Raw genomic sequence first — 23,150 nt, forward strand, 5'->3', positions numbered from 1 at the left:
GTCCTAATGACAACTCTCAGTGTATAAGCCCTGAGCTAGATAGTTTATCCGTTTTTAGATCCTCACGGGTGAAGAACCTAGTTATTACTATTGACCAACACTTAAAATTTGATAGACATATCTCTTCTGTTATTGGATCCAGTTTCTATCAGCTTCGTTTACTGTCTAAAATTAAAAACTTTCTCACTCCAAAAACTCTAGAAATGGCTGTTCATGCATTTGTTACATCGCGTCTAGATTACTGCAATTCTTTATATTGCGGTATATCTAAATCTCAAATTGCACGACTTCAGCTAGTCCAAAATGCTGCAGCCAGACTTCTTTTAAACTGTCGTAAACATGAACACATAACCCCAATTCTCAGATCCCTTCACTGGTTGCCAATTTCTCAGAGAATATACTTTAAAATTCTCCTCTTCATTTATAAATCCCTTCATAACAAAGCTCCTGTCTATTTATCTGAACTTCTTCATCCTTATACTCCATCAAGAAACCTACGTTCCTGTGACCAGGCTCTGTTGGTGGTCCCTCGTGTTAGGCTAAAGCGTAGAGGGGAGCGTGCATTTGCAGTGGCTGGGCCACGACTCTGGAATACCCTGCCTTTAGAGATCAGACTGGCCCCTTCCTTGTCTATTTTTAAATCCTTGCTAAAAACTTTTTTATTTTCCTTAGTGTACTGACTACTGTGTTATGCTACATTTTGAAATGGGTGGTTTTAAATTTTTGTCTGGTATATTTTATTTTTTATTTATTTATTTATTTATTTTTTTTTTTTTTTATGTATGTGTAATATTCTTGCTCTTATGTAAAGCACTTTGGTCAGCCAGGAGGCTGTTGTAAATGCGCTATACAAATAAATTGAACTTGAACTTGAACTTGATATTACTATTTTTTACTGTATTTGTGGATCAAATAAATGCAGCCTTGGTGATCATAAGATAATTCTCTCAAAAACATTAAATATATGATTAATCTCAAAATAACAACTTTTTATTTATTTATTTATTATTATCTTCTGATGTGGAAACAGGCTTCTATAAGGTTATTTTAGTTCGCGAAAAATTCCATCATTGAAAAATGCCTTTTAATAATGAACTAAAAGTGGTCCTTATTTTTTGACCATAGACACTTCAGTTTGTTCTTTACTTTTAAAGGTAAAGTGCGGGTCCAAAAACCAAAACGGTATTTTGTCCTTCAAGAGAACTAAAATGTCTGCTAAAATGACAAACCAGCAGCACAAACATCAGCTTATACAAACTGTTTGACGCAGTATAAAAACTCTAGTTACATCACAACTTTAATCCACACCTGTTTTCAAAAATCAGACACTGGAAACAAAACATGAATTTAGACTTCACTCTCTGTCATATAAAATGGTACAAGTCAAAACTCTGACTTAACACTTACATACAGTTTTTATAACCAGAGAAGATTTACCCCAGTAATTCAACTGACATTTATGGTCAGGACACATCTTGATCAGATGAAGGTCTTTTGATGTACCCTGTGATAAAGTCATTACTGTGAAGCCGTTCATCTATAAATGCAGCTGGGCTTTGAAAACTAGTACTTTAGACCAATCGGAGCTGATTTCTGTAGAGGTAAGACGGAGAGAATGCCAAACATGAAACCCAGAAGGAAATCCAGGGTTACACTTGGCATTTTTCTGAGTTCACGTAGTGAATTTACAAGCAGCTGACACTCTCATTTTTGCTGCTTTTGGCCAGATGGTGTTTTTTATTGGGAAGGGGCAGAGAGAAATCCCCATTGCCTATTGATCCAGTGAGCGGCATGTGTGTGGTCTGATAGGCCAGTGGTGGAATGGTGTTGACCAGGATAAGTTGTAACGGTTTCTTCTCCTCATGAAACTGGCATCGGATGTATCTAGTGAAGGCAGAGCGGTAAGTCTTGTTGAAGAGAGTGTAAACCAGCGGGTTAACAGCGGATGAAAGGTAACCGACCCACACAAACACATTCAACAGTCTGTTCATCACATCAGCGCCACATACTGTTGGCTCGCAAACCACCGCTAAAACGTTGGTGATGAAAAATGGACACCACATGACCACGAACAGGAAGAAGACAATGCCCAGAACTTTGGAGGCTTTTTGCTCATTGCTAATAGACTGCACTGTATGCCGTCCGAAAGGTGGCGTCACAACCCCTGATTCTGACCCTGCCTCGCGGCTCAACGAGCGCCGCAAGAATAGTTTTTTCTCTGAGGGTAAGAATGAGGGTCCTGGAAGGAAGTTGAGTGTGAATCCTGTGCTCCATTTGGGTCTGGGCACCAGTTGGTCAAGGCAGAGCGTGGCCTCACTCTGCAGAGCGCTGATAGTCAGGAAGTAGGTCACCACCATAATGGTCAATGGTACAAAGAAGGCCACAAAGGACCCGACCAACACAAAAGAGTTGTCAGTCAATAGGCAGCTGCCATCCTTGAAAACTTTGGTGTGATCGCGCAGACCCAGCACTGGGATAGGCATGGAGATGCCTGCAGAAAGACAGGGGAAGAAAGTGCATTTGAAGTTTAGTTAAGTCTGCAGAAATTGTGTAAAGGTGGCTAAGAAACCAAACAACAGAGAAGAAATGATGACAGTTGCTTATTTCACACAAAACACAAAACCAGCAGATTTGTGTGACATGCAGGTTGTCTATGACATGTTCTATTTATGTCCTCTTCACAGTCCATTTGTACAAGCAAACATAAATAAATAATAGTTTATATAGTGCTAGAAATAACACTGCTTTCATAGATAACACGTTAACATCAAATTCATTACTCTTTTTAATGGAAAAGAAAAATCGGACCGTTTCATTCTGGTCTGTGTAATTTTTTTTTTTTATCACTAAATTATGAAAAGGAAGACCCTCTTAATTGAGAATTTGTTCACAATCAAAATGAGGTTCATAATAATAAACCAATGTAAAAATTAATTTACAGCCCTAATAAATAAACAATACAGTTGTTTTAATAAGATGGGTTTATAATTTTGTTATATATTTAATATTGCTTGCATAGATAACATTTTAACATGCAATTCATTTTTTTTTTTTTTTTTATGGCTGCAATGCATTTAGAAAATCTGACATAGTTTATTTTGTTCTGTTATACTTTTATCAGTCAGTTATATAAATAGATCATTGTAATTTAGATTTGTTATAAATTAAACACGAGAAAGAACTTTACCACAAAACTACGGACAAATGGGATTTATTGCCATTAACCATCATCATCATCATCACCAATATTGTCATTTATTAACAGCCTAGTAAATAATAGAATTGCTGTAATAATGTTTTATAGATGACATATCCACTTGCAATTTATTTGTTTGTTTTTAATTCTGTTAATGTATTTTGAAAGTTTGCCATTTAATCCTAATCTGTGATTTTTCTTTCTTTTAAAAGATGGGAAAGTGTGGGTTACATGTCATTTTGAAGATAACAAGCTCTACAATTCATTTGGACTTGAAAAAGTTTGCTCATATAAAGGAATATCACTTAAGCAGCTGACTAATGCTGATAAGGAATGTATTAGTCTACAAACCATCTCTTATCTCTAAGGAAACACACACAGCTGTTCACAAACATCAGTTCAAGAGCACACATTCTGTCTGAAATCACATCTTGCTTTAATGATAATGATATTCTTTAAATAGCTCCTGGCTCGTTATCATGTGTAAACACTTTCCATTAATTGTTTCAAACACTGATCCATCATTTATTTACAAATCATTAAACTGTTTCAAACTGAGAGCGCAGGTGGCGTATATTTGTGAAAAACATGCTGGGCTGCTCAATGGGATTCGCTGTGATTGATGGATCTCTTGTTCAAGGACAGGTTCATATTATTCTACTTACTTAGACACATTGCTTATGCTTAGGCAGCAAAAATATCCGTCTTTGTCACATGCCTTTGGGTTACTTCACAGTAATTGATGGGACTTTTTTTCTTTAGAGGCGTAACCTCAATAACACAGCTATTTACGACCATTAGCATTCAGTTCAGCCTGTATAATGTTGTATATGATATACTTCTCATTTCCACTAGCATCTTGCAAATGGAAATCTTGTATCACTCAAGGACAAACTTTCAGTGAAACTGGCATGGTGATAAAAGATCTCCATGGCAACAGTAAATCTCTGCAAATCGTGTCTGATCTCCGGGGTTTGTTGGGGGGAAACCGAGCTGGTAAGGGGGGTGATGGCATTAGTGCATCTACAGATAACTGCAGCCCTTGGATGACTATGATAAGAACCACAGAGTGTAAAAAAAATGGGTGTCGCCGTGTGTCAAAATCTGAGAGGAAGATGGAGAGATTAAAAATATATATCAGTCAGGTTTCTCCTTCAAAACTAAGTGGGGTTACTTTATCTTGCTCACCTCAACCTCCTTTTGCATCACTCTGGCATCAGAGTAAACAGAGTTTAAAGTTTGAAAAGCAGCATTATAATGTAAGATGTTACAGTGCTTTGCTCAGCTCCACTGACAGCTCTCAACCTCTAAGGGCTGCATCCTCACAATGGATTTATTCATAATCATCTCAGTTATAGACATGATGTGCTGTCTGACATTTAAGAAAGGGTACAGATTTTGACAGATCTCTCCATAATTCTTAGTCGGTTAATCACATACATTAAGACAACCGATAAGCATTACAATTTTTCTGAAATGTTATGTTTAAAGATGTAGATAATGCATAATTGTATTAAATTAGCACTAATTTGCATATATTTCCAAAACGGGAATCTGAACATTGAATTAACCCAGGATGGAAATACTTGTTTTATGTTGTTGACATATATGCTATGGAAGCATAACTGCCTGAAATCTTTCAAATTGACCAGTGTTTGAAAAAAAAAACAATTGTTATGTCTGAAGTGTCTTGCCTTAAAGCAGACTGAAAGCTGTTTAGCATCAAGAGGAAGGGTGACAGCTGATCTGTTTCGTTTGCATTATAAATACTTGAGTAGATGGATGGATGCATTCTCTTATGCTGGAAAAAGAACAAATAATCCAGTATGGTACGAAAAAACTAATTCTGCATGTTTTCTATCTTGGTGCTAAGAGGCTTTTCAACTGATAATTACAATACCACTTTTTTTGTCTTAACAACCAGACTTGCTGTCTTTTAAAAAGCATCTGACTCATGCTCAGTAAAAACCCCTAATCTCTGAAATGTTAGCAGATCTACAGTACTTTGATCCCCAAACAACACATAATTGCCATCAGAAAGTCTTCTTCACTTTAAAGCAGTGCTAGTTCTCAGCTCTCTGACCACTCTGAAGCTCACTGTTGTACTGGGAGCTGACGCTGGATCCGAAAGTGTTCCCTGCACAGTTTACCACTTTATACTGCAGATATTTTAGTTCTAGATCGATCTCTAGATCTGACTTAAGTTATATTTCTTTGCATTATAAATGTATTTTATTAGACTGTTTTGTTTCTCTTTTTGCATTACTGTGATTTATGGCATTGTGGCGTTCACATGACATGACGTGTGTCTAAGTATGGTGTCCTAAACTTGGAATTTGTGCTCTGCATTTAACCCATCCAAGTGCACACACAGCAGTGAGTAGTGAACAAACACGTACACACTGTGAACACACACTTAAAATAGAGGTTGATTATTTATTTATTAAAATTAATAGATTTATTTTCTTCTTTTATATGAAGGTCACACTAAAACTATCTTGGAAACATTTTTTCAATGCCTTGGTTTTTTTATTGCTTTTTAAAAAATATATATATTTTCAGATGATTATACTTTCAAAAGTAAATTAATATATTTTTTTTCTTTTATCAAAATTGAGTATACTTGTGACATAAATGTGACATGATAAAGTAAATATCACATATCATAATATTTTTATGAAGAGTCATTTCCGAGAAAGATTGAGCAATTTTATTTCACAAATGTTTAAAATGTTATTTCCACCAGAGTATGCTATTAAACACACATGATTTGAGATATGGTGGAAATAACACTGTGCGTGCAGGAAATATTAATGACTTCAGCATTCAATGACCCGGGCATGTAAAATTCATTACTTTTTAGCTTTCCATTACGCTATTTTTTTCTCTTCTCAATTATTTCTTCCTTGTGGTGCTCCATAGACATGATCAGCAGGATACTGATGAAGCTGCACACATCTACTGCAGGTCTTATTGTTGCCTTTCAGCTCCAATCTATAATATAACTGAATATTGCTCCAATTTTACTTCTCATTTACTGATACCCAGCTCTCTCCCACACTTATATGTTCAATAGCCTCTCCTCTGGTGAATGACAAAATAGGTTTATTAGGAGGTTTATTAGCCACTGATTTCTCTGGTCCCAAAAGCAATTTAAGTACACATAAACATAAAGGTTTAAAGACCCTCTTTGGAATGCTCTTTGTTATAGTAGCAGCAAACAGCCAAGGTCATGTTAAAACCAATAAGGAATAGTTGTAGGATTTTCTGAAAGCAGAGTCAGTGGTTAATACTGTTATCAAGTATATACATTAGATCAGAGTCATGACTCATCAAGACAGAATGACATCCTGTTCACGACAGTCTCAAAATAATGGCTTCACATCACACTGCAGCACGGTGTCATGTGTGCATGTTGATGGCTTCAGGTGTACCTGCTGAGATGGTCCAGACGGCCGTGATCTTGGCCCGGGCACGAGAGCGTGAGTTTGAACGATTGTGTCGGATGGGGTTACGGATGGCCACATAACGGTCCAGGGAAATAGCGCACAGATGCATGATGGAGGCGGTGGAAAAGAGAACATCCAGATAGATCCACATGGGACACAGTGATGCAGGGAGGGGCCAGGAGTAACCTGAAGAAGACACAGACATTCAGAGAATCAGGCCCGAGGAATAAAACTGACAACAAAAGGCTTTGAAATATTGGCTTTCCTTTAACATGCTAATTGACCCTGTGAGATAATTTAATGGGCTTTGTCCACTTAGCTCAACTAAGTGATTTTACTGCAAGGCATGATTGTGATGAGCTCTTGAGGACAGCAAAAGAGCTTAATGATCACTGACAGTGTTTTCAGTAGACACCCTGATGAAAAGCAGTTTATTTTCTAAAACACTACATATAATACACTATCTATCTATCTATCTATCTATCTATCTATCTATCTGTCTATCTATCTATCTGTATATCAGTGAGAAAAAAAAACAGTTATTGTGTGGTATTGTTGTTAGGGTGTAGTAATCTTTCTATCCATCCATCATAACTGTCAACACTCTTGTTTTTGCCTGGAGTCTTTCACATCCATCTCCTACCCCATCCCCTTTTGTTATTTCTCCTGGTAAACTCCCATAATTTGTATGGTCCAAACCTTGTTATATGAATAATCACATCAAAATATTATTTCAAGGATGTCCAGTTGCCAGATCTTGTATGAAACACATCTTACTTACACAATCGACACATCATCATTTTTTTTTACCCATTTGGGATCTCAACCTGGCAACCTACAACCCATTTGTGCTGTTAATATCTGCACAGGTAGTAGATGTAAGAAGTTGATTCAAGCATTACTGGTAGAAATAGGAGGAGAAGACTCCTAGGAGAAGGTGGTGCAAAATATACATGTAAATTTAACAACAGCTGGATTAAAGAATTTAATTTCATATCTCAAAGCCATTTCAACAATGCCCCCGCCTTTTGCAAAGTGTCGCACTGATTTTAATACCAAACACAGTGTGAAGAACTCAGCACTCAGCACATTAAATTTAATGTTTAACAGTGTTTCTGTTTATGTAATAAAATTTGCAATAGTCAGTGAATGTAGCTAAAAAGTCTGCATGCTCTGTACGTCTGTGAGTGACTTGCATGGTTTCATCTGATACACAAACTCAAAAGAAAGCATGAGCAGGTACTAATATATTATTGGTGTTGTACCAAATTCTAAACATTTTCAAATACATGGCAAAAAAAATAAATAAAAAAGGAATACAGGGCAGGGCTGTCATTAATAATAATTAGACTTACGGTCAATAGTCAAAGGAAATGTTGCAGTGATGATGCCATTTTCTTATAAGCGAACACAATATTCTTTAAATGGAAAGTTCACCAAAAAAAGTTAATTCTGTCATCAGTTGCTCACCCACATACAGTTCCAAACCCATAAGACTTTTATTCGCCTTTGAAACACAAATGAAGATAATTTTCTATGAAACTTGAGCGCTTTCTGTTTCTCAATTGACAGCCTATGCAACTACCCCTTTCAGGGTCCAGAAAGGTATAAAGACATCATCATCAAGTATGTGACTCCAGTGTCTAAACAGCAATTTTATGAAGTGACACAAATGCTTTGTGAAAAAAAATGAACAAATAAAAATTCCACAATATATACATATGAAGAGTCTGGTTCCAAAATGTGATAAACGCCATTTAAAAAAATAAATAAATAAAAAAAAATAAGAAAAAAAAAGAGTTGTCGCAAAAATCAGTATTGCATCTGGTCGTTATTGAAAAAGTCAATTTTTAATTTTACGCAAAATGCGATATTCGCAGAGTTATTAGGTCATGTTTTCACCCTTTTTTTCCAGAATTCGATTTATCCACTCAACCAATCACAGCACACCATTCCATACACTGTAAACTGTAACAACCAATTACAGCGCATCATTCCATGCACTCTAGACAGTAATGACGGAGCTCTGAATGCACTGGCATCTAGTTTTCTCATCTAGTTTGTACTTTGTGATTAACAAACAAGGGTAGCATGATAAATCACATGTGATTGTCATGCACATCTCGACAGTAAAGCCAGTTCTGTGATTAATAGTACCAGAAAATCTCCATCATGTGCTTTCAGGTGGAAATTATTCAGATGCTTTTAATATACAGAGCTGTAGATCACTGACAAGCTATGCTATATCGCATTCATTAGATTAATCCCATTTGATTATGAATGCAATATTGCGTAACTTGTCAGTGTTAGTGTTTTATAAATGCCAATTATGTTTTTGTTAATACAGCACATAGCACTAAATAGTCACATAGTCAACTAAATGAATGTAACATGGCAGAGATTAATGCACTTTTGGAAGTTGAATGTAAGGGAAATGTCATTTTGGAATTTCTGTGTCTAATGTGATATTGTTCTCGGACATGATGAAATTTTAATTTTATTGCTGTAATTAATTTATAGCATAAACAAGATGACCCACTGAATTCATTTTGGAAGCGTTGACTGATGAATGTGTTTTTTAATAAGATTAGTAGTACCAAGTTCAGAGGCTGTTATATGTGGATCAACTTACTATGTTGTGTATTTTCATCAGTGTCAATATGAAAAATAACATTCATATTGATTCAATTGATTTACTGCATTTTGAGAAAGAAAAAAAGTATCATGGATTAATTGCATTTTGGGGAAAAAAATATACAATTTTATAATAAATCTTTGAAAATCAAAACCTGGATTTAATTTTTTTATGTTATTATAACCTAAAAATTTGAAACAGAATATAGTGTTTTTTTAGGTTTATCTTTGGTAAAGAAAACATATTTTTACTCAAATTAATCAAAACGGATTTATTGCGTTTTGGAACCAAACTCTTCATATGTTCATGAGTGCACCGCGACACACCCTGTACATGTTGTGTTGATGTGAGAGCAGACATTCTCACAATACAACCCATCCAAAAAGCACTGCACAGTTTACAAGCAGATAGAATGATACACTGTCTTCTCTAATTTATATATGCATCGATTTACTTGATTGTCTATATCTATCTCTCTGTCTTTATACTCACAGTGTCAGCCTGTCTGTGTATCCATCCAAGCACACTGAAGCTACTGGTGAAAAGTTCGTTCAGTTTTGTAAGTGTAACAGCATTAGCTTACTACACTCTGGGCAGTCAGGCAGAAAATGACCATCCACCAAAGACTCATCAGTGAAACTGTACATTTCAGCCTTAACACCTGCCATTTTGTACAGAACACACACAGACACAAGCTTTGAAGGGGAGAAATGCTCAATTAATAATACAATTACAGCAATTTTCAGTTATTGCCAGGTACTTTCTTTTGAAAGGAGCTCTTTCACTGGATTTTTTTTTCTTTTCTTTTTTTACTGACAAAAGATTGAAATTAAGCACAAAGACTAAGCCAAAAGAGCCAAAACAAATGAAGTGCCACATAGAAAATAGTCTTTCAAGGGAAGAGGAAATGAGGTAGAAAAATATAGAAAAAGAAATGGTTGAGAGGATAACAGGAGGAGGAGTTGTAGGAAATGGGTTACATGCAGACAGAGGAAGTGAAGAGAAGAATGGTCATATGTGGATGGATGACTGTGCAGGGCTTGTGTGCAAAAATATGACAAAGACCATCAATCACCAAAACAAAGATCACACAATCTCACACCAGAGTTTAAGAAACATCATTCCTCATCGGAATTCACTCAGGTTTGCTATTGGATTTTTACCTCAGCACAGTATTATTTTAGTTTCCCTTTGTGTGTGCTTACTGTGTTCTTTCAGAGAACATGTTGCTTCCATACAGTTGAATTAAATGCTCGAAAACAGATGCTGTGAATTTCTCTGCAGAAGAAAATCAGTTTGGGCTTCAGCTAAAATTCAGTCTGTGGTTTGATAAATGCATGCAGCAGCACAGGAGATAAACTGTGAGAAAATATCATTATCTTAGCTTAGAAAAGCTCCCACGCTCTCCTGCCTTCACTATGAGCTGAGGTGTGAAAAGAATTCTCTCTGTGTGGCACACTAGTTAAAGATAGATGCATTTTACTATGAACATGAGATGCAGATTGCCATCATCAGGGCTCAAACATAAACATATTTGGTGTTAGCCATGTGACAGTACACAAACTGAAATGACTGGCACTCTGTGAAAATGGTACGCATTTTTAGTAAATTTTAATAATAATAATAACAATACACTTTATTTATAGGCACATTTCTCAACACTCAAGAAGTCTGGATTTAAAAAGAGATAGAGAGTCAATATTTCTGATGTCGGGTGGTAGTGAATTCCAGAACCATGGTGGAGAGGCAAGCAAAAGGAACAGTAAGATGAACAGAAGAAGCAGATCAAAGTGAGCGAGAGGGAGTATGGATATGGAGGAGGTCGACAGATCTGAAGGGGCAAGATTATGGATGACCTTAAAGGTGAACAAGAGAATCTTAAAGTCAATGAGAAGACAGTGAAGCTGCTGTAAATCAGGGGTGATGTGGTAAAAGGAGGGAGATTCTGGTGATAATACATGCTTCTGAGTTTTGAACCAATTGAAGCTTATAGAGGGATTTGTAAGGAAGACCAAAGAGAATAGAATTACAATAATGACAAAACAACAATAGCAGTAGTATGAGGGGTAAGGGAAAGCAAAGGTGGTTAATATTACGTAGATGAATATAGGTGGACCGGGTGTTTTTATTAATATGCGATTGAAATGACAGTGTACTGTCCAGGAGGACACCCAAGCTCTTATCCTGAAGAGAAGGGAAGACCGAGGAATTATACATTAACATTTATTCATTTAGCAGATGCTTTTGTCCAAAACGATTTACAAATGTGAACAATGGAAGCAATCAGACCAACAAAAGTACCTTAACAGTATATAGTATAAATGCCATGACAAGTCTAGTGCAGTACAAATAGCTATGTTTTTGTTGTTGTTGAAAAGAAAAGAAAAGGTAAGTGCTAGTATTAGTTTGTCAAGTGCTGGTGAAAAAGTGTCTTCAGATGTTTTTTGAATGATCAAACTTTTGGATAAAGGTTCAGTGGCAATTCAAAGAAATTCAGTTTTGTCACTGTTTAGTTTGAGAAAATTTGAAGAAATCAGGATTTAAGATTGTTGAGACAGTCAGTGAGAGTGGAATTAGGTTTCCTGGAGAGATCGAGTTGGGTGTCATCCGTATAACAGTGGAATAGGATGTTGTATTCCCAAAAGATATTGCCAAGAGGAAGAAGATAAATGATGAAAAGAAGGGGTCCCAGGACAGAACCCTGAAGCACACCAGTATTAATGATAAAAAGGTTATGAACTAAAAGATTGTAGCTGGACTAACTGAGTGTGCCCTGAAAGATAAAATTTAAACCAATCAAGAGGGGTGTGAGTGATGCCAGTGGAGATTATTCTATTGAGAAGGATGGTGTGAGAAATGGTGTCAAAGGCTGCACTTAACAAGGAGGACAAAAATAGTGACTAAACCAGAATCAGCTGCCATAAGAAGGTCATTAAGTCAAGTGTAATTTGTGTTCTATGAAAAGGGTGGAAACCACACTGTAATTGTTAATATAGATTATTGCAAGTTAAATAAGAGTGAAGTTGAGAAGCAACTATTTTTTGTTGAGGATTTTGGAAAGAAAGGGGTAAATAGCATTTTTAAAGCACAATTCGGTTTCATCTCATTTCCTGCACTTTTTCTTCCTGTTATCCTCTCACTAAAAAATCCAACAATTAAAATCACAATTTAAAATATTTATTTAATATTAAAATCATAATTTGAACTGCTATCAAACTCATCGTACTTAAAATAGTTATCATTAATTTATTATAATTTTATTAAATTTTTATTAAATATTTTAATTAATATAAAATGAAATTCATTTTGGAATATTTAAATTACCAAAATTGTATTAAGACAGTATTAAACTGTATTTATGTGATTTATGATATTACATCAAAGCACACCGAAAATAAACAGTAAAAAAAAAAACAAAAAAAAAAACAATATAATTGTTTTTTTTGTTTATTTTTGTCCTCATTTGTTAATTAAAATGTATTAAAAGATAAACGGTAATTAAAATGTAGTAAATTAAAGGGAGAGTCATTCATCCTCAAATCATTCAAAACCTGTCGTTATTTTGTAGATCACAAAAGATTATATTTTGTAGAATGTTGATAGCTAAACTGTTTCTGTTCCCACTGAGAAAAAAATATATAATGGAATTTAATGGAAGCAAAAACAATCAGTCTATGGAAAGTACCCATTTGCAGTGCTGTTTATGCAATTACAGTGAATTTAACCACACAGCCTCTCTGGAAACATTAACTATGAATACACACACACACATACGCACTGCCGCCTTAAAAGCTTTGCCTTTCCAAAAGCCCAAGATTTCAACAAGCTGAATCAGTATATATATATTTGCCTAAAACAGGAAGATATATCATTGTGATGTCATGAGTGTGTCTGTGTGCATTTGTGTCGGTGGAAGCATAATTACAATACCGCTGGCTCACCCCCTTTTCTCCGACCTTTCCTGAACTCATCCTCTGCTTCGTTAAGCAACCCCGAAACTATCAGACTAATTAATCACCCCTTCCTGTCCACACACCCACACACCTTTCTCACCACTTCACTCTGTCTCTTTACCTCTTGTTTGTCCTGCAAATAACTCAAAATGATGATGAGTTCATACACAAATAGAATGCTTTCCTAATCATCTTTCTTCCAAACCCTTCTAAATGGACGCATGTTTTAAAGAGTCTTCCCCGTAAATCAGTGAAATGACCTGTACATTTTTTTTTCAGTTTTTTTTTTTTTTTTTAAGAAAAATGTCCTATTAAATCTCGTACTATGTCTTCTGAAGCAAAAATGTAATTTGTACTTGCACATATTCAAACACGGTGAGTCACAATGGGATACAGGAAAGATGAGAACCAATGGTAAACATGATGAAATTGTAATTTTTGAAAATGTATTTTATTTACTAGTTTTGATCAATTTGTTATTCAACCTAAGCTTAGATGAAAAAAAGTCCCTTTGGCGACATTTCTGCAAAGTTACATTCTGCTGCTTCTTGTGCATTTTACTGGCAGGCAACTTTACTGAAAGGCACACATATGGAGCTGGTTATGTGATACAAACATGAAAATGTATTAGTTTACAAATCATGCATAATGTTATAAATCTTTTGAGGTCATGACATATAGTATTAAGTAAGGAATCATGTGAAAGTAACTCTTTATTATTTGATATCTGTCGCTGTAATTATAATTTATGTTAAAAGGAATAACATGGTTTTACTGGCACTAGCATATGCACGTTTTTGGAGTTTTACAAAAATGTAGGTAAAGGCACATTTTTCCAATCAATCTGCTTTTATTATTATTTCCTTGAATCATTTAGGGGTGAATGAATTACGCATACTGATAGCAATTTTTTTATTTGCACATGCTGTTTGTGCTGGTTTAGTTCCACTCTTATTTACTAATTTACGATCTTTAAAATGAGAAAATGTCAACAACACCACACATCTGGATATATTTCTGCTTATAAAGCCATTGAATGTTCTTCGTTTAATGAATAACTGCTTCCATGATCTATAGAAAATCTTTTTCTTTGGCAACGCTACCAGCGGTAGACAAATAGAGGTGAGTTATATTTAATAAAGTGCAATCTGTAATCCTAATTTACATAGAAAGGAGGTGTATTTGTGCTGAAAAGAATGCCAATGACTTAATTTAAATACACATTTGAATCTGAATGCAATTTGAATGTGCTATTCCAGCATAGTTAGCACCTGATTAAACAACTGCTGGTGGTTAGTGAATAAGACACAGACTGTTTGTATGCTGTAACAGCATTTAGAAACCTGATGATGGCTATCCATACACATCCAGAAGAGATAACAACCCACCCCAGATCTATAATGCAGGTGGATGTTCAAAAGAAAATAGTTAAACAGCCATTACTGATGTGTCACAGATGTCAAGGGCTTAAAGCAGCCATGACCCTAATGAGAATGAAACATATATTTTATATGCTCATTAAGTCCCTCCTCTCTTTTTAGTCGGTGAGTGCCGTGGCAACCTAGAGACCACCTGTGCCAGAGAACCATCAATGCTGCATTAACAGCAGCTATTGAGCTTCGAGTGTTGTTCTGGAACACTCTATCGTCATGGTGACATGACGTGGCAGGGGATTATGCCAGAGCTCTTCTATGGATCCGTTTGGGAGATTGAGAGGTTTTAGAGAATCTGGGGGAAATTAGTGTCTTGTGTGCATTCTGATCCCATATATTTTGGCTTCCGTGACTGTCACTCCATCCGGATCTATGGAAAACAAACACAAACAAACGAGGAACAGCGAAGACCAAAAATATACCAGCATACAAGAAAGACTATATCTGAAAATCTGACACAGCTAAGGCACATTTATTACAGGATATTCTATATTAACATAAATTAATTGCTAACAGCCTGCAGTCAGACTTATAAATTATATTATATAATAAATGTAGCTATTAATTATACACTAGTGCCTTTATCACTTTTAATTATCACTAACCATGGTAAGTACCTAGCGCATGGCCTCTCATGGCTTATTTCTTTATTCCTTTCATTCACATTGATTAGAACCAAGTCACATCAAGTGTATGCAGTTTTAACTTTATTCAGTTGCTTAAAAAATAAAACTACAATAATATAATATAATATAATATAATATAATATAATATAATATAATATAATATAATATAATATAATATAATATAATTACTACTAACTTTTGGTTGGATATTCATAGGCAACTTCTAATAGGAAAATTCATCCAAAATTTTATTTTATTTTATTTTATTTTATTTGATAATGGACACACACAGGGCTATTCTTACCTGTTTGGATAATAGGTAAGAAACATGTGCTGCTATTTATAAAACGCCTGTGTTTACCATTGGATTACTCAGTGTGGGCTTCGTCACTGCTCTAGTACGTCATCTCTGAAACTCAATGGGAGTTCCTCTCTGATTTTATCACCCCTGCTGCTTCAGATGCGATCCCTCTCTCATGGACTTTATAAAGATCTCTCTCCGATGTGTCTGTTTCTCAGTCTCTCTGTCATCTCCACTCTTCTGAGAGCATTTCAGCCTCTCTGCTCTCCTCTAAGACGAGTGGAATCTGTCTGTGTTTACAAGTGATCCAGTGGAAGTTTCAGGGGTGTTTCGCTGATCCTCATTATGGTTCTCAGAAATGTTTAGGAAGACATTCCCTCAAATGATAATGTGAAGGTGGCTTACATATTTGTATACATTTCTATTAAACATCATTATAAAATTATGATCAAATGAGGATAACCAATCATACATGTGGACCTGTTGCATTTTAAAGAGCCAATTCTGGTAGCTGGATTGCAGTGTTGGAGAGATACTTTACTGTGCCCAAGATAAGAAAATGTGGTGTGCAAATTGCAATCAGAGCTAATGTTGTGGGTCTATTTATTTTTTTCTGAAAAAAAAAAACAAACAAAAACAAAACATGTATTATTAATATTGTACATTATAAAATTGTGATATCTATATTGACTTGGAGCATTTTTATTTTTAAAGGCATTATTAAATGCAGTTTTCTCAAGTTTGCAAAGTTTTTAAAACCAAAAACTGACCAATATTTGTAAAAATGTAAATTTTCACTGTCTGTGAAACTCACTCAATTTCAAGAGGCGTTATGCAGAAATGGAAGTAAATGCCCACTGCTATGATTGACTTACTTCATTGCACTGTGCAGTCTAACATTTTAAAATTAGAAATTAAAAACAAAAAATAATGTTCTTTTTAAAAGCAGAACTTAAATTCACAAAACTACAAATTAAAATTAAAGGGGTCATATGATGTGATTTAAAATTAATCTTTCTCTTTGGAGAGTTACAAGTTCTTGGTGATCTGTAAAGTTGCAAAGACTAAAGCCTCAAATACAAAGAGATATTCTTTATAAAAAGAGTCAACCACACCCTCCTAAAATGGTTCATTCTAACACACCCCCACATCTCTACATCACGATGTGGGAAGATTTGCATAATGCAGCCCAAATTTTCATGCAAAGAAAGAAGGCTTTTAGACTTTTATTCTCGCTTCTGCCACTGGCTCCATGTTGTGGAAATGCTGTGTTTTGTTGTGAAAACGAAGCTACTGTGTTTGGTTTTCCAAAAGAGGACACAACTAGAAATCAGTGGATTTCAAGTGTTCAAAAAATCAAGTATTTACGACACTGTTCCAGAACAGTTCAACCCAAATATTTAGATGTGTGCAGCGCATACATAAATATCAATGCCGATATCTGTTTCTATAAAGTGTGGCAATTCCAACTCAAACGCGAGTTCTGAGCAGTGTAAAGTAGCGTTTGTTGTTTGTCGTTTCTCTGATCACAAATGCAGACATGGTTTTATGATTAAGCAGTGCGTTATGCAACGCTACATGTAAACAGATAGTATATGTCATTATAATCCATAATTATGTCCCCACTGGTTGCAACAAATGCCTCGTTTGTAATGGGTTTTATTGGTTTTGTCTCGTCGCGCCGGGACACACGGAATAACAGTATATTAAGGGTGTGTAACATTTCCAACACACGTTTGATGCATTCAGCTAATCACAACGCACTGGATAGCTGACCAATCACCATACACCTCGCTTTTCAGAACAATAAGCTTTGTAATAAATAATCAATGTGTGTCAGAAAGGAGGGGCATAGAGGAGAAACAATAATGTACAGTATGTGGAAAATAATGTGTTTTTTAACCTTAAAAAACAAATGCACAGACTAATTGCATTTTATTTTGATTATCCTTTACCCTCACTTACAGTTACTGCTATCATAAATATACACACACACACATGTGGCACAATTATTTTTACTTAATGTGGATTAATATTAAGTAAAAATTATTGTGCCAGTCAAACAGAAAAAAAAAAAAAAAGCGACAACAGCCAGTCACTGTATGTTTGAATGTTCTGCACGTCTCGAATGAATGGCGCGGTTTTGTCCAATACACAAACTCAAACACACATGACACTCACTGTGTTTCCAGCACACATGCTCACTGTCAGCTCAATATATGAGGACATTCCACTTCATCTCCAGAATGGCTCTGAGAGTCACAAACGTGAGTTGTTCAGAACAAACCTCCTTGATTACATATGAATATGACTCATGTTAAGGGGCATGACAAGGATAATTGTGACGTAACTATTCTCCTAATTTTAAATCCTGTCACTTAAGAAGGGTAGAAATAGTCATTCATATTTGAAACTGGGGAGTTCTGAAACGTTCAGTATGATTTATTTTTATCACAATTAACCTCTTATACTGTATGTGTAAAAATCAAGAGCATTTTGATTCTCCATTTCACCCCCCCCCCCCTCCCCTTTATTTACTTAGATAAAACATCATATATTTTCATATGAAAATATTACAATTGAAATATTTAAATAAATGTATTATCAAAAAAATTATATATTATAGTAAATTATTATGGGCTTATTGGTATAATTGTAATATCTCTACTGCCATGGGTTACACACCAAAGCTTAAGCAGTTAAACAAGATTATTCCTATAAATATGAGCTGCATTCATTATAATTGCCCTTCAGTTTATTCTTAAAAGAAAATGAAAACCCATATACTCATGGTCCAAATGTCATGCTTTACAAAGAATGAATGAATTTATGATTTTTACAGCAACATTCTCTGGAATCCCTGTGTTTGTGTATTCACATGCATGCTTGTAGGACAGTGAGAGAGAAAAGGAGAGAATGGAACAGACTGAATGAGACCCAACCATCAAACACAAGGACAAAAGAGTTTAATCAAGCCAATTAATTAGGAAGAATAAAGGTGCAAAAAGTGCTCAAGAAAATGCTCAACAAAAGTGTAGTTTACTGGGTTCTTTTGTCTGACCATTTAACAGACAGATTTAGTAAGCAGAAGAGGTCATTCCACTAACACTCACCTTGAAATGTTAACAAGGTTTTAGCTGTAACATGTGACTCTGTCCGGAAACAGTGACATGACATTTATTCACATCCACAGTCTGACTAATGGTACTAATACTTCCCACAGCAAATACAGAGGGGACAGATGAACAGAAGAGAGACACAGAGAGGGATGGAAATGGTGAAGAGGGTGGCATGTTTCTCTCATGCATACTCTTGTGCAATCTTAACCTTTCTGTCTCTTAGTTCTTAAAAGCCGCAGCCTCGGCATACAGACAACAGCCTAAAATACAGCATGACAATGACACTATCAAGTTCCATCAGAAAAACACATTTCTTATTCCTACTCGAATTGTAAAAAGATCTTCAAACTACAAATACAATCTGTTGTACTAAATCATGCATTTTTAATTTGTTTGGACTTACTATAATATATAGAGGTAAATAAAATAATCCACAATGTCATCCAGCAAACAGTTTGCATGAAAATACCCTCAATGTATACAAGACCACTAATGATCAATTAACACATCCACTTTAAGTATACAAATAACAAATTACACAGAAATTAACATTTCCCTGATGAAACATAATGAAAACAAAATTAACAACACAATGAATGATAAATGAACTTGGTGAAAAAACTTGAAAATTAAATAGAACAGTGAAAACAGTGAACAATTATTTTTTAAATGCAGTCAGAAATGTGCCAGGTTAGAAAATTAACTTGAAATACCACAAATACGGTATGCTACAGAAGTCACTTCAAACAATGTGTACGCTAATACACTCACTTTACGCAAGCAGTTTTTCAAGAATAAAATGGGTATATTATTGGTTTAGATATTAAATGCCTCAAGACATATAATTATAAAAAAATAGCATCATTTGTTTTCTTGACATATTATACAAACATTAGTTTTTATTAACATATTATACAGTATATCATAATTTAAAGTGTCACTGAAGTGTATAAGTTGTCTAGGCCAATCACATCCGTCTCAAGGTTGTGACATCAACAGGGAACTGTGCTAGGACTAATTCAATGGAAATGATGTAACCGATTAGTCGAGTACTATTTGCTATTTAGGTTCTCCGAAACAAAAACTCCCACAACTTGCTCATTTCTCTGAGCCTATTGCAATATTCACTTTTGAAACTAATATTTTATTTTTAAAATGTAAAATTACCATGGCATGAGTTTGAATAGCCTTTGTAATAATAATAATTATAATAATAAAGATAATGATAAAGTATATTAATAAAAAAAAAATACATGGAAAATTTGAAAAATAAAAAAATTATATTTTTTTCTGCAAAAATATATATACAAGCGCAGTCAACTAATTTCTCAGATACCTAGACATCGCACCTTCACTGCTCCAATTATGTTGATTTTGTTGGAGTTTGAATGTGGAATACCAGAACACACCACAAGATGGTGCCACATAACATAGCGTAATGTAACGTAACGTAACGTAAAATTTTTATGCCAATTATGGCAAAAACAAAAGTGAAAAGCTCACATTCGCTTTAAAAACAGCAGACCAAAAAAAGAAAATTATCATATATATTTATATCGTAATATTACATTATAAACGTAATGTTGTGCCATGATTGTCAGTAGCCGCCATCTTTGAAATGATATCAAATGATGCTCCTGAGGTCAAGGTTGATCAACCTAATCTAATACATGTCCGATTTAGAGCACCATTCCAGTCATTATTTTCTCAAAGTTTGTGGTGGGAAAATTATCATATCAAAATCAACCACATCTGTGCTTCCAACTTTTCCAGGTTGGAATCTACTGCAATCTGACAGATATACACACCATGTCTTTTGACGGTAACATTACTACAAGCGTATGACACATTACAGTCATTCAGAATCAACATTCAACACTGAAATCTTACATACAAACATCACCGTCTAATCAATAACTGCTGTCAAAATCGAAGCAGACTCACCATACACAATGGTCACCATGGAGACCGGCATGACCAGAAGTCCCAGAAGCATATCTGCCACTGCCAATGACATGAGAAAGTAATTGGTGGCATTTTGCAGTTTTCGTTCCAGATTGACAGCCAAGATTACCAAAATGTTCCCGGTAACCGTAATAATGACCACAACCAAAATTAGCAGCGCAGCCCAGTTTTTCCGAACTAACTCCTCTGTACTCATCTCACCGTTGCACCTTTGCCATGACAGCAGTTCTGTTTTTTCACTGGAAGTACCACTTATGGATAAATTGGGAAAGAGAGATGCATCAGCCCAACTTTTGTTACAGCCAAACGAAATGTTGCGCACCACATTGCCCAGCATGATGTCCGGACTCTGTGTCCATGTGTCAGATGTGTCAGGGTCAAAGGGCATCAGGTTTGAAGAGGGGAAGATGCTTTTAGGTGCAGGTTTTGAAATGTTGGCATGCAAGTTCATAATGCCCCTTATTAATGTTGACAGACTCTCAAAGACAAAAGTTTGTTACCTCCCAAGTTCGGTTAAAGGTCATGTATCCTTCTTTGTTTCATTGCATCCTTCATCCAGCCATTCAGTCCAGAGGTTTGCTTCATTTTGTCCTCTTTGAAAACATTCCTGAAGTCTTCCTGCTACTCTTTTACTGTCACCAAAAAGCCTGACAAATTGAAAATGTAAGGTGTAAACACGCAATGTTGTTCCCATAATCCATGCATTTCTGAAAGCGCAGTGTGTGTGTTGCATCTGTTAAGTGAAGTCTTCTTGCTCCTCTCTGTTCTCAATGTTAGAACACCACAGATTTTACGAGCTAGGTGACCTGATAGTTGAGCGTGCGCTCTCTCGCACTCCCTCTCTCTGCTCTCTCTGACAGTGTGCGGTGCTAGCAGATTCTGGTCCTCCTCAAGCCAGTGATCATTCTGTTCAATCCAGCTGTGCTGAGAGAGAGGGGAGAGAGAGAGAGACTGAAGTGTGAGTCAGGGGTTTAGTGAAAGTTCCTTAGGTGTATCTCTTTCTTCGGCATCTGTGTCTGCAACTACCAAGACGAATCGGGGAGCTTATTTAATGTGACAGGTGGCACACATAAACACACTTTAGTTAAATCACTTGAGCAGATCATTAAAACACACATCATGAATTCCTGTAGACATGCTCTTGACCCTCTACAGTTTGCTTATAGACTTGGGAGGGGGACGGACGATGCCATTGTGGTGCTTTTAAATTATCTGTATACACACTTGGAGGGTTGTAAAACACATGCTCGCATTTTATTTGCAGACTTTTCATCAGCATTCAATACAATCCACCCACAAATATTAGCAAACAGACTTAGAGACAATTTCCAACTAAACACAACACTAATTAAATGGATCTTGGACTTCCTGAGTGGGCGGCCACAGAGAGTAAGGGTGGGGAACACATTGTCTGGGGTCCGCTTCACTTCAATTGGGACACCACAGGGTAGCTTTTTGTCACCACTATTGTATATATTGTACACTGACTGTTGTCGCAGTAGTTATCCTGGACGTTATATAATTAAATTTGCAGATGATACTGCTGTGATTAGTTTACTGGAGCGAGATGAAACTGAACACGGTCCAGTGTTGCATGAATTTGTTGACTGGTGTGAAGCCTCCCAGTTGCAATTGCAGTTGGTCTTTGATTTTAGACATCGGGCTCCCTCACCCACTCCAACTCTGATAAAAGGAGAGGAGATAGAGATGGTGACGGTAGAGCTGTAGTCAAGTCCGGCTTTGTCGAGTCCAAGTCAAGTCCAAGTCCAGGACTAGTCGAGACCGAGTCAAGACCGAGTCCAAAGAGGTTCGAGTCCAAGTCAAGTCCAAGTCCAAAAGTTTCGAGTCCAAGTCCAAGACCGAGTCCAAATGAAAGAAAAAAGGGTCCTCTTCAAGACCACATACTAAACTACTGATAATGTTTGTGATGCGAGAGAAAGCATATCTCCTATTCTAAGAAAATCATTTTACATTATTATTTGTAATAATCAAAAAGCATGTGCAAAGTAACAACTCTGTAGGACAGGGGTCTCCAAACTACATCCTGGATGGCCAATGTCCTGAAAAGTTTAGCTCCAACTGGCCTTAAAACACCTGTAAGATTAGTGTGTCTAGTAAGAGCTTGATTAGGTTCAAGTGTGTATAATTAGGGTTAAAGCTAACAGGGGTGTTAAACAAGATCCTGGGCCCAATGCATAGGCAGTCCTGATGGGCCCCCATGGCCCCCACCCATGAAAATATCCAGGTAAAAAATATATATTTCAGATTCATACTTTTCAAGGGCCCTCTCTTCCTTTGGGGCCTTGCTAATGAATACTGGTTTTACTCCCAGTCCGACCCTGGGAGCTAAACTTGGATAAACAAACAAAGTTTGGAACTGTAAGGTCAAATAATTTTTATGTACTTTATTTTTTGTTGACATTATATCTGTGGTCAAAAATGTATATGACTATGCCTAATTGGCACAGTGCAC

General features: G+C 35.9%; 1 protein-coding gene across 1 annotated transcript; it reads right to left on the reverse strand.

Moving 5' to 3' along the window:
* Positions 1–1,392: 1,392 nt before the first annotated feature.
* On the reverse strand, positions 1,393–21,503 carry LOC128020326 (5-hydroxytryptamine receptor 2A-like). The gene is made up of 3 exons (XM_052607161.1): positions 20,657–21,503; positions 6,631–6,831; positions 1,393–2,491 (listed from the first exon to the last, which is right to left on the reverse strand). Exons 1-3 carry the CDS (start codon positions 21,126–21,128, stop codon positions 1,686–1,688), a joined length of 1,479 nt encoding a protein of 492 aa, XP_052463121.1. The 5' UTR covers positions 21,129–21,503; the 3' UTR covers positions 1,393–1,685.
* Positions 21,504–23,150: the final 1,647 nt, after the last annotated feature.

Source organism: Carassius gibelio, chromosome A9 (genome assembly GCF_023724105.1).
Source record: "Carassius gibelio isolate Cgi1373 ecotype wild population from Czech Republic chromosome A9, carGib1.2-hapl.c, whole genome shotgun sequence".
NCBI classification, from domain to species: Eukaryota; Metazoa; Chordata; class Actinopteri; order Cypriniformes; family Cyprinidae; genus Carassius; species Carassius gibelio.

Coding starts and splice junctions, on each gene's coding strand:
- LOC128020326 (XM_052607161.1), bottom strand. CDS start 21,128: ATGAACTTGCATGCCAACATTTCAAAACCTGCACCTAAAAGCATCTTC. Junction 6,832..20,656: donor CATGGTGACCATTGTGTATG/GTGAGTCTGCTT, acceptor TGTCTTCTTCAG/GTTACTCCTGGCCCCTCCCT. Junction 2,492..6,630: donor CGTCTGGACCATCTCAGCAG/GTACACCTGAAG, acceptor GTCTTTCTGCAG/GCATCTCCATGCCTATCCCA.